At 37.6% G+C, this 16,137-nt stretch overlaps 1 protein-coding gene across 5 annotated transcripts in view; it reads left to right on the forward strand.

The window, feature by feature from the left end:
• Positions 1-16,137, forward strand: part of TRAPPC9 (trafficking protein particle complex subunit 9) — a gene marked incomplete at its 5' end in the record, with an annotated part of 523,282 nt that overhangs the window by 179,391 nt on the left and 327,754 nt on the right. For all 5 annotated transcript variants that reach the window (XM_084279723.1, XM_084279724.1, XM_084279726.1 and 2 more), the window contains one exon: positions 2,808-2,950. In XM_084279723.1, the coding sequence (XP_084135849.1) occupies positions 2,808-2,950 (143 nt within the window). The remainder of the gene's footprint in view (positions 1-2,807; positions 2,951-16,137) is intronic.

Here is a 16,137-nt window from a genome sequence, read left to right on the forward strand (position 1 = left end):
GGAGTTTGAGGAAATCTAATAAATTCTATTGGTATTTTGTAAAGATGAATAGATGTGCAGCTCAGATTTTTATTTGTGTAGGTTTGACAAGGCCACTAGAGTAAGTATACAACATTATTTAAATTGGGGCTTGTAGCTTTTGGACCGTTCCTCTCTGCAGGTGCTGTGGGAGAGGGAGGTAAATTGTTTTAAATTGAAGCTCTGTAAACTTATGAAAGTGTGGGATTTTTTTTTCTGTCCTGGAGATAGAAAATCAATCTTTCATACCATATGTGGAGTCCTTTCCAAGGTATGTGTGCATGGGGTGTTTAAAGGAGATTGAATTTGGGTCTTTTGTTTTGTTTGTTTGTTTTTTTACGCCCTGATCATAGTATATAAATCCTAAGTAATAAAACTTCCTCTGATTATCTGAAGGCACCTGTAGAAAAAGATTTCTTTCAGCCATGCTCCCCCCTACACATAATCTGCACTCCTGATCTAAAGTCTGCCTAATGTTTTATCTTTTTGTGTGTGTGTATGTTCAAAGGAAGCCTGCAAATTATAACAGCCAGTGAAAGAAAGTGGGTTTGGGTGTTCTGTGGTTCTCAGAGATACTTAAAATCTATGTCCCCAGGTAGAATTTACGTTTTGGGTGAGAAGATATGTCCTCCTTTTGTCCTGATTGATGGAAGACCATTAGGTTTTCTTTTCCCTGTTCTTTAACATGGGCTGTTAAAGAACATACACTGGATCATCATGAAGTTTGCTTTCACAGATTCCTCACTACAACAGAGACCATGATTACAATGATGCCCTTAAACTCCCCTGCTCATCAGTGGCTGTGTGGTTTTATTTTACTGCATTTTTCTGGACGTTTTTCATTTGCTGTAAGATTTTAGGAAGGGTTTTGCATGTGGAATGATAATGCTTCATGACCTTTTGATCTAACTTTTATTACACGTTTACCTGTAATTATGTGGGACTGGGCTTAGTAAAACTTCCTTGTGCCATGGTCCTATGTAGAATGAACCATGGATCCCTATAGTAGCTTTCCTAAGGAGGACACTGAGTATTACAGGAATAATAAAGAACATACATAGCTAGATGTTTCACAGATCACCTAATTGATATTGATGCCCATTCTCACATTATGATGTAAGTAGTGTCAGATCCCTGTACATGTGGAGTCCAGCTCTGATTTTTATTAAACGGTCCAGCTGGGTAATTAGAATGAAATATGCTTTGAATGAGTTTGTGCTTTTTTATTTTTGTATTTAATATTGATTAGCTCTCCTGACATAACATAAACTTGAGTTTATTAACTACAAATTAGAAATTGACATAAACAGAGTAGACGGGTATGTCCAGAGTGCCCAGTGAAGGTTTTTATTTGTATTATAAGGTGACTCTCGTGAATTTTAATGAAACTACATTAGGAAGTTTGAAGGCAAGCTGGAAACAGGCAAAACATTTAAGTGTGCGTGCAGCAAACCATTAAACTCTCGATTTTGATATTCTTTACATTGCTGGACCTTGGATATTTTAGGAAATTGAGTGTCTCAGTGTTTATTTTCCTTCAGCCAAACTTAGAATGGATATTCTCTATAAGTTAGAAAATCCTTAAATTGTTCCTTAGGGCTTATGTAAAAAATTAACAAGTTCTGTAATTTTTTATTTTAAATCTTCATTTGAAAGGGAGAATTTTAACTGCCCCTTTTAACTGTCTGAGTGTTGATGACATCTGATAAATATAATTGGTTTCCTGGATAAGCTGTTGAATTGTTTTTTTTCTTCTAAAAGCCAATAAAAGAGGAGTTAGGGATTGTTCCTAAATCTTTTAAGAATATACAGTTGAACTGTATATTCTTCAGAATAAGAAGTTGTTCTTCTAGACATTGGCTTCAGCATGTGGTAATGTCCATGTTAAGTAGTGACAGACCTCTACCCTCTGTCCTTGCTCTGAGATGTTTCAACAGCAGTTGCTGGGGGACCAGAGCAAGAGCTAAGACAAAAAATCTAGTGACACTTTCCACTTTGAATTGAAGGTTTGTTCTGAGCTTGAATGGTGATGATAACATGGGGACTGGTGTGCTGGGAAGATTCCCACATGCTGTTCATTTAGGAAGAAGACTCAAAGCCCAAAATTTCATCACAGGAGTAAAGGCTCAGTACTACTGAGAATAATGAGTTCATCAAATTAGTGCTAGAGACTTGTCCTCATTTTTTAATATTTGCTAACCAATGATGTTTTATAAAACTAACATCGAAGACATAGGCAAGGTTCACATGCTGCATCCAGTCAACTGTATTTTTTGAATATGTTAATGGAGGTGAGCATATGTTTACAGTGGCTTTTTGAGAGACAAGAGACTTCCAGTTTTGTGTAATCTTTCTCTGTCCACACTCAAAAACTTTAAAGGTTTTCCATTTGATTATGAAGGTAGTGAAGTGGTGAATATTTTTCAAGAATATGAAAGACTGTGTTATTTAATAAAACCTAAACTCTTCTAAGCAAAAATAAACTCTTCATTTTTTCCATGTTAATATTGTATGAAGAGGAATTATTTAAAGGGAAGTGCAGCTAACTTGGTTTTGTACTCATTAGTTTTTGAAAGGATTAGGGAAAAACACCAACTGTTTTGCTACGATGCAGTTATTTGTTAGGTTGCCTTTTTCTTGAGATAATAAAATGGATGGGTTAGGAAAGAAAATTCTTGAGGCCATAGAAACTTTGTCAGTCAATCACTTCTATGGTCTAGTTGAATTGAACTTGTGAAATACACAGCACTGAAACACAGCTAATGAGTAATTTGCTTCTATTTCTCTAGACGTTAGAAGCCATTTTGAATTTCAAGTACTCTGGTGGACCAGGACATGTTGAGGGATATTACAGGAACCTTTCGCTGGGCCTTCATGTAGAAGTAGAGCCATCTGTATTCTTTACACGTGTCAGTACCCTTCCAGCAACAAGGTAAGCTTTGGTTCCACTCTTGCATATTTAACTCATTGTCTCTATTATATTTGCTATAACTTAAAGACTGTGATGGAAACTTTCAGTATCATCAGCACAATGCAGGTATAGAACAAAACTTCAAAATTCCTCATTTAGGAGTTAGACCTCCTTTAACTTCAGACTATGATTAAAGAGATCTGTGTGTATTGGACAGTTTCTGATGTTCAGGCATCTTTTCACGGTGACTTATTGTATCAGGGACAGGATATCTTTTGTTTATTATAAAATCTGATGACTTCTTTCTGTATCTCTCTGCTGTTGTGTTGTGCTCTACATTGCACTATTTTGTGCTTGTCTAACACAAATGCATATGTAAATGCGTGTGAGGAATAATTCTCTCTGGTGATGCTTCCTTTCTCTTCCAAGAGACAGAGTAGTTTCACATATCCTAGTGAGATTTAAAAATCATGGCAACACCTGATGGTAATGCCATGATTACTAAAACCTGATTAATCAGCAACTGAGTGCAATCAGTTTTAATAATTATTTGTTTTGCTAAAAGTGTATTTATTTACTGCCAAATACACAATACATAAATCAGAAGCTTTTTGTTAATGTAAGTTCATATATGCTAGTAGTTAAATATTCTGCAATCTTTTGATATTTGGGATGTATTCAACTCTGGTAGTTCAGGTACCAACTACAGGAGTATTGAAATGAAAACCAGTGTACATAGTGGGGGCAAATTTGGTTAAAATTCTGATATTTTTTCAGTGAAAGTATGTAATACTACTACCACTGCTACTAACAGTTCAGAGTGAATTTATTGGTTCAAGAGATTCCTATTGGTTCTAGGATCTTTTTCATGACTGACTGCAGAAATAAAACCCCAAGATAGGCAAGAAGGGAATATAAGTCCAGGAAATATTGGGAGTGTATTTCATTTTCAAAGAAAAGAAATGAGTCACCAGTATCATACCATTGCAGAAGTGTCAAAGGATGGATGGACAGCAACATAGTTTGAAAAACATGAAGTGTTCCTTTTGTTCCTGTGAACAAAAGAAGTAAAGCCTCAAGATGTATCGAATTTGGAGCCTGAACTTGAAGAATCATGAAGAAAGTAGACAACTTAGAGAAAGTCTAGAGCAAGAGGAGTGATAAAATATGACATGCTAAAGCATAAGTTTAAAGAAACTCTTGGTCTTGCTGAAGTGTAAGAAAAGACTTACAGGGGACTTAAGTTCTTAATTACATAAATGGCACTGCCAAGAGGATGGGTATCTGTTCTCACAGCATGTAATACAATAAACAATGACCTTTGCATGTAGTAAGGGAGTTTTAGGTTAGTCAAAGATTAAAAAAAAGTGAAACAGGGTTTTTTGTAAAACCCTGTTTTTTGTAAAATGTTTTAAAATGAAGCAAAAAGAGATTCTCTCAAACTGAATGGGTTTTAAGTAGTAGATTGTGTCCAGGTTTTATAAAAGAGACTAAAACTCTATGGCTTTATCAGTAAGCATATTTGTCAAGCATTTTGCTTCTTGAAAAGATAGCATAATAGGCATCATTTTCTTCTTTTTGGAACTGTTCTTATAATTTTAATACTACCTGCAAAGTCAGAGCATAGTACCCAAAACTGCTGTTTGCAAAATCCCAGAAACCTTATAAATGATGTTCAGAGTTGGATCCCTGAAATCACACATACTTAGACCTTTGTAAGTTTTTAATGTTTTAATAAGGGATCTCTCTTTATTAACCTCTAAGTAAGACAACATCTACTATTAGTTTTCAAGAAGATTCATTATAGAGGTTCAAATACTCGCGTTGAATTTATTATTTGCATGCATGGTCATCTTCACTCAATGTCAAAAATGTCACAGAATCACAGAATCACAAGGTTGGAAAAGACCTTTGAAAATCATCAAGTCCAACCATTCCTGTCCTATGATAAACCATATCCCTAAGTACCTCATCAACCCTTTTATTGAACACATCCAAGGATGGTGACTCAACCACCTTCCTGGGCAGCCTGTTCCAGGCCCTCACAACCCTTTCAGTAAAATTTTTTTTTTCTAATGTCCAATCTAAACCTGCCCTGGCACAGCTTTGTGCCATTTCCCCTTGTCCCATCTCCTGTCCCCTGGCTGAAGAGACCATCGACCACCTCTCTACAACCTCCATTCAGGTAGTTGTAGGTGGTGATAAGGTCTCCCCTCAGCCTCCTCTTCTCCAGGCTAAACATCTCCAGCTCCCTCAGCTGCTCCTCATATGATTTGCCTTCCAGCCCTTTCCCCAGCCTGGTTGCCCTTCTCTGGACTTGCCCAAGGACCTCAATGTCCTTCTTACGGTGAGGAGCCCAGAACTTCACACAGTACTGGTGAGGTGTGGCCTCACCAATGCCCGGTACAGGGGCCCAATTACTTCCCTAGACCTACTGGCCACACTGTTTTTGATACAAGCCAAGACATCATTGGCCTTCTTGGTCGCCTGGGCACACTGCTGGCTCATATTCAGCCTGCAGTCAACCAACACCCCCAGGTCCTTCTCTGCCTGACAGCTCTCCAGCCAATTGTCCTCAGTGTATATTTTTAAATAAACAGCACAACTTGCCCTTTGATTCACTGCAATTACTTTCCAGTAGTCACAGAGAAGCCTGGGTGTGAAGCTGTGAACTTTCCATAACGACTTCAAATACAATGTGTTTTTTTAATTTGAAACTCTCTTGTCGATGTCTTTTTCTGCTAGGTTGCCCCAGCTGTGTTTTGTGTAAGACAAGGTTATCCTATCCCTGCCTTGTCAATCTATTCTCAGGAATTTACTATGTGAGGAAAGTATTTAGTCCTGAAATCTTTAAAAATAGATTGAGGTGCTAATTCAGAGGCAGAGTTTCTATGTTGTTTAGCTGCGTACAGTTTCACAAGTCTTATAGCAGCAGGTACTATATATAGAGGATCCAATTCAGCCAAGTGCTTCAGCTCATATTGTATGCATTTGCTTCATTCTTTGCCTTTTCATCATACTGATCAGCATTTAAATCAGTGGAAACTTTATTTTAAAGTGATATGCTGATTGGAGATGTAGTTAAAGATGTGAGCAGTACCAAAAAAAAGCTGTACTGAGGGGGAAAATACTGTAATATTTAAATTTCTTTCAGAAATGTTTTCTTGCAAGACCTGTCAAAAAGTTACTCAATTTTTTATTGTTCTTTCCTTGTTGCAGTAGGTATATATTGTCTGCTAAGTCATGAAAGCATTTTGGTGTTAAGTGCTTCTTAGCTTTTGGTGTTTGTTCTGTCCTGTTGGTGTCAGTGATCAGCAGCACCATTCCTTTATTCATGTTGATCCTCCTTCAGTAGTAGTCATGTGTCACAGTATGTTTTAGAGTGAAAAATAGTAGAATTAAGTTACCTTCCAGTCTGCTAAGGTAAATATTTATCATTAAATGCAACGAAGTTGTTTTTGTGACTGTTGATCATCTCTGTCAATATCCGAGACTCAGTGATGGAAAATTGTGAGTCAAGTTTTGTACTTTCACTTGTCCTGTAAAAATCTTGAATCTGATTTCCTTTTGATTTAAAGCTGAGATTTCATTGCTTAAATTCTGTCTGAGGCACTGAGCTATTTTTGTGTAGTCATTATGAGAAACTGTGTTTTGTAATTTACCTTCTCAGCTGTCATTTCAGAATGAAAGTTATCATTGCTTTCATTTTCTGGATTCAATTTTTTCCCTTTCTTTGATGTTTTTGTTGTTTTTATTTTGTATTTTAGCTCAACAAAACTAAGAAACAATAGCTTACTAGCTGCTGGGCTTAAAAAAATCAAAGCAAAATAAAAAACTTTGAACACTGATTGTTCCCTTCGGCCCTTAATGGAAAAAACCCAGGAAAAATGTTAATCCAATCACTTCCCCTCCCCTCACAATGTAAAGATTCTGGTTTATATAAAGTCTTCCAAACTTAATTTGTATTTCTTTTATTTAGCTGCTTGAGCAGATATGTTTGAGAAGTGTCACTGAAACAGCTGGAGATTTTGGTCGGTGTTTTTGTTGTCCTAAATATGTAGCCAAAATTATGTCTTCCACTCATGCACGAGTTGCTTTGTAAGGATGTTTCATTTGCTGCTTCTTCAGATACTGATTTTAAGATTCGTTTGATTCTCACAACAGGTTCTTTTTGCCTTTATCCTTGCTGATCTGTAGAGGTATCTGGGGTTAGCTTGATGCAGCCTTTAACATGCTACAATGCCTAATCTGTTGTCTGTGTCTTATTTGGATATCACCTCTCCTGTTGGAGGAGATGATGTGCTGTCAGTAAACGGTCATAATCTGCTCTGAGATTTTTCACTGGGTGTTATCAATGTATACTCACTCGGCTGCCTGCATCAGAAAAGGCTGGCACAACGGCCTTGTGCTGGGAAATTGTTTGCCTCTGCTCTGAAGTGGTTTGCCTCTGATCCTGCTACCTGTAATCCTTGATTCTGCTTCTTTGTGCTTGCCCGGAGATGGTTGTCCGATGATGCATGATCAAGAGCATAGGTGTCTGAAGCAGCCCAGATATAGGGTATAAGAGACAATGAGTCGATGTTGAAAGTTTTCCCAATCTATCCTACAGTTCACTGAACTGCAGATCACTCAAGTCTTAGTGGGCTTCGGAGATCTACTTGCTTGACTGTTTATGTACCATAAAATGCAGATAAATCTACATACTAAAATTGTATTCATTGTCCTCTGTAATTGGGCATGCCATGTTCACTGATTCCTTATAATGTCTTAACCCCAAAAGTACTGGTGTTATTCAGGGCCTCAGAACAGTTCAGTTACCAGCAGATTTTAGACTGCCAGCAGAGATCTGATGATCTGATCCTAGACTGCCAGCGGAGATCTGATGCTAACGGTTCAGTGTAAGGGAAGCGTTTTGACAGTTTCATGTGATACACCTCTTCATTTTGACATACTGTGAGCTCCAAGAAAGTCTGCCATCAAAGCTAGATTGTCTTGAACTATCTCCTTTCCAATTCTCTCAAAGGCATTATCTGCCAATTTGGGCAGGCATTGAGTGTCCTTCCTTATTGCCTTTATCGGAGAGCAGAGAACATAAAAAATGCCAGAAAAAAATGCTGCTTCACACATTTCATAAGAATTCAAGTAAGGTGCTCTCTGCATGGTGTGAAGTTCCTCTTGGTCTCCTTGTGTCTCTTGTCATCATGCCATCAGTACGAAAGTATCTTAAATAAGAGCCATCTACCAGGGTTGGCAAAATTTCATCTCGCTTATTACAAAGGTGGCAAGATGATCTGAACTTGTGGATGAAGGCAATCCACAGTGCAACAGGTGCCTTCAGGTTTGGGTGAAGCTTGGAAGACATCTGTAAGAATGTTTGTACCTTCAGTTCTTCAAATTGAAGATGATGAGCAAAGTAGTTGGGTTTATTTTTTTAATTTTCTCAAGGCAATGGGGTTTTCATCCTGTCTTAAAACCATTGTACAGCCGATGAGACTTCAGCTGCAGATCTCTTGGCAAGTGCGGAGGATTAGACTCTGTTCTGATAATTGAGTCAGAGAAAAAAAAAAAAGCAACTGCAGCAGGTCTGACACTGTTAAATTCAGACTGTCAGCTCATCTAACTATAGATTCAAGTTAATTTTCCTTTGTAACATTAAGGTATATAATTTAATGAAATGCTTTATTTTTGTAAAGAAGGCATCAATTCATAATAAAGCCTGCAGCATGGTCCTTAGTCTAAGAGCTTTAATTGTTCTGTATTTAATGTTAAGATCTAGTTTTTCCAATATGGTTTCACTGAAGTGTTTCGAGACTGAAAAACAACAATCTTGACGATGTTGAGGGTTCTCAGGAGATCCTCAGTTTTGTGGGAAGAACTGTGGGTGTTAATGAAATCAGATGTAATTTGCAGAATTTCCATTTCAGTTTCTGGGGTCAACCAAATTTTCACTACAATACATTGCATCACAGCCTCCTCAAGCAATCAGGTTTGGGTCAGAAATCCTTATTATTGTATATTTCCAAGTCATGCAAGGGGAAGAGTAAATGGCAAATTTTCTTGACCATGTTCTAACAAACGTTTGTTACACAGTAAAAAAGTTCTGTAACCTTTTCTGAAATAGCTCTTAGTTTTATATAGCTGAATTTTTAAATTAAATATTCATATTCAGAATGACAATCAGCTGTTTCTGGTCTTCTCTTTCGCAGTATTTCAGTGTTCAAATGTCATAGACCTTTGAAGGGTGGAGAAAAACTTTTGGTTGGATGCTTGAAGAACAACCTGTGTAGTTTGGAGGAAGGCTAAGATAAGACCTTTTTAAAATGAATTGATTGTCATTAAGGTTGGAAAAGACCTCTAAGATCATCAAGTCCAACTGTCAGCCCAACACCACCATGCTCACTAAACCATGTCCTGAAGTGCCATATCTATGCATCTTTTGAATACCTCCAGGGGTGGTCACTCAACCACTTCCCTGGGCAGCCTGTTCCAATATTTGACAACCCTTCCACTGAAGAAGTGTTTCCTAATATCCAATCTAAACCTCCCCTGTCACAACTTGAGGCCATTTCCTCTTGTCCTGTTGCTTCTTATTTAGAAGAGACCAACACCCACCTGGCTACAAACTTCTTTCTTCTTTCTAAAGAGCAATAAGGTCTCCCTTTAGCCTCCTTTTCTCCAGGCTATAAAACCCCTGTTTACTTAGCTGCTCTGCATAAGACTTGTGCTCTGGCTTAGTCACCTGTCTTTGGACATGCACCATCATCTCAATGTCTTTCTTGTAGTAAGGAGCCCAAAACTGAACACAGCACTCAAGGTGCGGCTTCACCAGTGCCGAGTCCATGGGTGTGATCACTTCCCTGGACCTGCTGGTCATGCCATTTCTGATACAAGCTAAGATGCCATTAAGCCTTCTTGGCCAATTGGGCACACTGCTGGCTCATATTCAGCCAGCTGTCAAACAGGACCCCCAGGTCCTTTTCTGCTGGGGAGCTTTCCTGCTACTCTTCCCAAAACGTGTAATGTTACATGTGGTTGTTGTGACCCAAGTGTAGGACCTGGCACTTGACCTCGTTGAACCTCTTGCCACTATTCTGTTAGTGGAAAAATAATAATAATAAAAGCCAGACAAAATGGAAACCAGGCAAATAAAGCTCTCATTTTCATCAATTAGGCTGATTATCTCTTAGAAAAATCTGTCGAGCAGTGGATTTCACAACCATTTTTTAATCTTCTCAGGTTGGTATGTCTTTCCAGATTATATTCTCTTTGTATTCAGTATAGATTCTACTAATGACCCATGACATGTGGGAGGTTACATCCAATAGTTAACATCTTGCTAACCTTAAACTCTGCTAATGGTATAATCTTGGAGTGGGTTCATGGAAGAGCAGCAAAAAGTAGCTTACAGATTGAGAGAATTGATTTTTGAGATCAAAATGTTAAATATGTATGGTTTGGCACATGAAGACGTGAGAACATAAATCTGCAAATATTTATAGATGTGCTGGGAATATTTAGCATAATTGAAAAGGTTTGAAACTGGGAGAAGTCAGATGAGGACAGTTCTTGGAATATGTGAAAAGACCTTTAACAGTAAGATGGATAATATGACTTAATCATCTAAAGTTAGTCTCGAAAGCTTCATTTTTAGAGAATTTAATAAAAGTTAAATTGCATTAAAAAACCCTGACTGAAAACACAATAGCTCCAATGAAGATGGTCTAGATTGTTGTTTTGCTGTGTTTCTCTTTGTGTTTGTCAGTGGAATTTGGAGAATAGGATTGTCATCTGGCATGCCATTGCTTGTCGTCATTGCCAATGCTTCTCTTCACTTTCTGATGTCTCGTTTTGAGTGGTGATGTTGTGTATGGCTGTTTAAAGAAAACAGAAAAGAAGCAAACAGAAGCGTGGATGTGAAAACACTCCATGATTTCAGATGATGGGGGAACTGAGCTGAGTCAGGATGCAGATTACTTGCCAAACCCCCCTGAGCGTTTCTTGTTTAAACTGACTTTAAAACTAAGCTAGAAACAGAACTGCAATAAGATTATTCACTGAAGTGAGCTGTCATTAGAGCATGGCAGCTGCATCTGGTTTTTAATACTGTGTTAAATGTTACTGAAGAATATTCTCTCCTGTCATTTCAGAGTGGATTGGAATAGTAATCACAATACCCCTGAAAGAAATTTCTAGATTACAGTATAATTGCCTTAAATTCCCATGGCCCCAATTTTGTGACTACTTTTGGAATCATAAAAGGCATTGTAAGATTTAAAAAATACAGCATGATTCATCATGTCACAAACTTTTGTTTGTGTAACACCCTGAATTCTGCAACAGAGGCTAACAGAAATTAATTTATGCAATACGTCTTCAAGACACTGTTGAATTAACTCAGTTTTCAATAAAAAAGATTTCTTTTTTATTGTTTGAAGTGAATATTGACTTACATTTTCATGTCATTCTGAGTTCTTCAGATTATGATTGCATCAACTGAAAATGTTTCCTTGTAATTCTCTTTTTTACCTGTACAGTCTTCTGTTGTACAGACTTTAGTGTTACTGAAGGTCTGGAACATGAAATGTGTGGTAGATTTTTCTCAAGCAAGCATCATGGATAAACAAGGAAGATCATTGAAATGGAAAATGTTTTGGAAATTGTGATTTTTAGTATTCTTCCACTTAGGCTTTGAAACTCTTTGACCCAGACTTATTTCCTTTGCATCGGCAGCTGAAATGACACATGGAAACAAGAGTAAAATGCTTTCAAGAATTATTTTCTTTATCCTAACATCTGTATAGTCTAGTACAGCTGTGACTCTTCTTAATTTAATTTGGTCTTTTAACATAATGGAATAATTTGTGTATTATTCCATTCAGAAAAAAAACCCAGCTGTGTTTGTGGTGTCTGCTGTATTTTTCTGGATAATTTTAAATTTTATTCCCTAGTAAAATGAGATTTGTATGATCACTTTAACTATTTTCCCCTGTCCCCCAGATAAGTTTTGACTAATTTCAGCCAGCTATATAGGGAAAAGTTAAATATATTCCTCCAGATTGGCACCTGGATAGAGAAGAGATATCCTAATTTATGTTCAAGTGAGGAAAGGCAGAAGCACGAGCTCAGCAGCTACCTACTCTGCTACTGTGCCAGTTGGCATGGATGAGCTCAGGGCCAGCCAAAAACATAGCACTGCCCTGTCTGATTGATGGATGGGTGAGAAAATTTAGGAGGTGTATGATGAGATAGGAGGGTGGTTATATGGGAATTGGACACTGGGGTCCCCAGTACAAGAAAGGCATGGAGCTGCTGGAGCTACAAAGATGATCAGAGGGCTGGAGCATCTTTCTTACCAAGACAGGCAGAGAGAGTTGAGCTAGTGGAGTCAGGAGAAGAGAGGGCTCCAGACAAACCAGTACCTGAAGGGGAAGGGGTCCTACAAGAAGTCTGAAGCAGCACTTTTTACAAGGTTATGGAGTGATATGACAAGGGGTAATGGCTTTAAGCTGAAAGAGGGTACATTTAGGTTAGGTATATGGAAGAAATTCTTCCTGTGAGAGTCATGAGGTACTGGAACAAATTTCCTCAAAAAACCCTCATGACATCCTTTTTCCAGTGGATGCCCCTTCCCTGGTAGTGTTCAAAGCCAGGATGGATGGGGCCTTGGGCAACCTGGTCTAGTGGAGGGTGTCCATGCCACATGGCAGGTTGTCAGAACTAGATGATCTTTGAGGTCCTTTCCAACCCAAACCATTCTATGATTAATTCTGTTACAGTTTGGAGAAGTAAGAAGAAATTGTGTTAAGTGTGGCATAATCATTTGTACTTCCAGAAATCAGTGGCTTATGACAGGTATTTCTTAGCCAAAATTTTCAGTAGGCCATTATGATATATCTTTAGACCTATTTATTATTTTGAGTGTTTTCAATTTTAAAACCTCACGTACTGTAAAAAAAAAAAAATTACTTATCTAATATGGGGGTAAGTAGTTAGGTTTATGGCTTAAGATTTACGCCAGTGCCTTAAAATTCTTAAAACAATCTGACATTGGAAATTTCTCTGATAATGTGTGTAATTTAAGCAACAGATTGCTGAATGGATTTACATGTAGTAGTTCAGCAAAGTCATATTTAGGTTCCTTCATCATGCTTGCATGATTATGATTTGCTTCTTGAGTCTCATTTGCTCTTCAATTCCTGTCTCTCAAAGGAGGGCCTTCTGTAAGTTCACCTGTAGTGAAAATTGATATAAATAGTTAATTTGGCTTTCTTGTTAATTCTCTGTTTTCCTGGAACTTTTGGTTCCATACAGATCATAACTCAGCTTCATCAATTCTGCACAGTCTTACTGATTATGGCAGTAAAAAAATCATGTTAGCTTTGGGATTTTTAGCACATGGCTCTTGAATAGCCTGAGGGGTTTTTCTTTTTCCTTTTAAAATTTGTTATTCTAATTTCTAGAATTTACACTTTGTCCTGACTTCCTTAGTTGCATATAGCTTTCAGTTTTAGCAGCAATTAAAAAATGTTTTATAAATATAAACAGCTGTACAATATTTTTGTAGTGTTTAGTTGTGTTTGTTTTTCATTGCTCTAATAGTCTCTTTGATACTGTCCTATAGATGCTTTGAACATCTAATACTAATCTTTCTACAGTCTTAATGTTATCTTCAATATTTTTACACCTGTATCTTATTTTTCTAAGTTTTCAAAGTACTGTAATAATTCTGTAACCTTGATTTTTATTAATTCAAGATTTTAATGGAGAAATAACTACCGTAAAATTTACAAGGAAAGAATTATTTCACTTATATGTCTATTGTGTGTAGCCTTTGAAGAGGATAAATTTCATGGGGATGAATGATTTTCACTGAATGGTCAAAGAGTTCATATGTGGGAATTTTTAGTATTACTGATGGTGTCTAGTAATGAAGGGCTGCTGCTTGTACATGTCCTTTGTATTTATGGCATGAATTGTTTTATTTATGTTCAGCTGCCAAAAGATATTGCAGAAGGCTTGAACTTTATTTCAGACAATTGTTTGGTTTTGCTATGGGATAAATAAATAATACCTTCCATGTTGAATTTTGTAAACATTATCTGCACTGGAAGTCTGTCTGCCAGACCAGAACTTCATATATACTGGAAAGGCAGATGTTTACTGTGTCTTTACAGATCTTGTCCCAGTCTCTCAATGATGAGATAGAAGCCAGGGGTTTTTTTCGGTCTCTTTTTTTGTTCCCTGTTGGTAACAGAACTGCCAACTCAAGAACTGCCCTTCCAGTAATTTCTTTCTTGTGAGCAGTTAAGGGAGTTTCTAAGAAGACCTATGACTCCTTATTTGTTCTAAATTGTCGAGATTTGACATGTTTGCTTGATGCACTCAGCTACCTTCATGCATTATTTTCTATATTCAATATTCATTGGGGTGTTACCCAAAGAGAATGAAAACCCTTAAAATACACATATGAAAAATCCTAAACCCCACTTTTGCTCTTAGTTTTGCTAAGAGATAGGTTACTGTCCCCAAACAATGCCTGCTTGGCATTTAGTGCCTGATTGCATGTGTCGTTGCTATCACTTTTGTGACTTGAACCTTAACCTCCCGTGCTTGTCCTGTGAGTATTCCCATCTCAAGAGTTTGCAAGGTAGCAACACAGTTCCTCCTGTATATGCTTTGAACATGGTTTCTCTTGATTTTCAGAAGAGAGTTGTTGAACCAGATAACATGTTTCTAAAGAAAGAGAACTCTTGCACCTCTCAAGTTTAATTGCCTTTGGAATGGGTAGCATTTGAGTTTAATTGCAGATTATTATGCAGTAGGATAAATAGACTTGGTTGCCTGAGACACACAACTGTATCTAATTCAGTTTGAGTATGCGTATTGTTCAAAGGATGACTCTGAGGACTCTTGCCTTACCAAAGCATTTCTTTTTTTTTTTTCCTTTTGGGAAGCTTCTGATTTCAAGTGAACTCTCTCAAATTAATGCTGCATGCGGGTTCTACTTCTGACACTGAATGCAAGTTACTTTTCCCTGCTTACTCATTCTGATAGGAGTTACATGGGATGAGCTAATCATAAATCTTTATACAATGCCTATAGTACTTTATACTGTAATTCACAATGACAAATCACCTAATTTTATTATATATGTATTTTAACTTCCAAGTCATTGATACCTAAAGCTAAATTATCGTGATCACGGACTCATAGGGGTTTGAAGGGACCTCAAGAGATCATCGAGTCCAACCCCCCTGCCAAAGCAGGGTCCCTAGGACAGGTCACACAGGGCAGTATCCAGATGGGTCTTGAAGATCTCCAGAGAAGGAGACTCCACACCCCCCTGGGCAGCCTGTCCCAGGGCTCTGTCACCCTCACTGGGAAAAAGTTCTTCCACATGTTGGTGTGGAAATTCCTGTGCCCCAACTTGCAGCCATTGCCCCTTCTCCTGTCTCCACAGACTCTTGAAAAGAGTCTGGCTATTTCCCCCTGTGTCCCACACTTGAGATATTTATAAACATTAATCAGATCCCCTCTCAGTCTTCTTTTCTCAAGGCTGAACAGCCCCAGTTCATTCAGCCTCAGTGATGCTTAAGGCTGGGATATTTTTCTGTTATTAAGTAGCTTCTTAGGAAGTTTTGAATTTCAGAGTAGACGGATGAAGCATTATTGCAGCTATGTATTAGGTGTTTTGGTACCTGGTTCATTTTTCCATGTGTATTATATTACAGCCCTCACTCAAATCTGCTTTTTGTGCTCAGTTTAACAAGGAAGAAAAGTTTATGAGTAAAAAGTTACAATGAAATTTTGTCTCTTTAGCTTTGTCAATATTATTTCCTAAGGTTGCTAGAAATGTGGTTGGTATTTTTGTACTGAATGTTTCTAGGGAAATTTGTATTTGATGGACAGTAGCTCACAGATACAAGGTTTTCTGTTGCAGAGTCCTGTGTTTGCATTCCTTACAGAAGGGACAGAGTTGTCCTTCTCAGAGTAGTTGGTATAATGGAAAAGTACTCTAGTTGCCAGTTTGCTTTGGTCTCACTCTAGACAAACCAGGTATTGTAGCAAATGGAATTGCTCCCTGACACTGGGCAATGATTTAAAATTTTGCTTGCAAATTTTATTCTTAAAAAGAGAAGATCAAGGTAGGGTGAAATAAAAAAGCCCTGTTTCATGTAAACGTTCAAATAACTGAAAAAAATCTATGG

This window comes from Gallinula chloropus, assembly GCF_964237585.1.
Source record: "Gallinula chloropus genome assembly, chromosome: 2".
In the NCBI taxonomy this organism is placed as follows: domain Eukaryota; kingdom Metazoa; phylum Chordata; class Aves; order Gruiformes; family Rallidae; genus Gallinula; species Gallinula chloropus.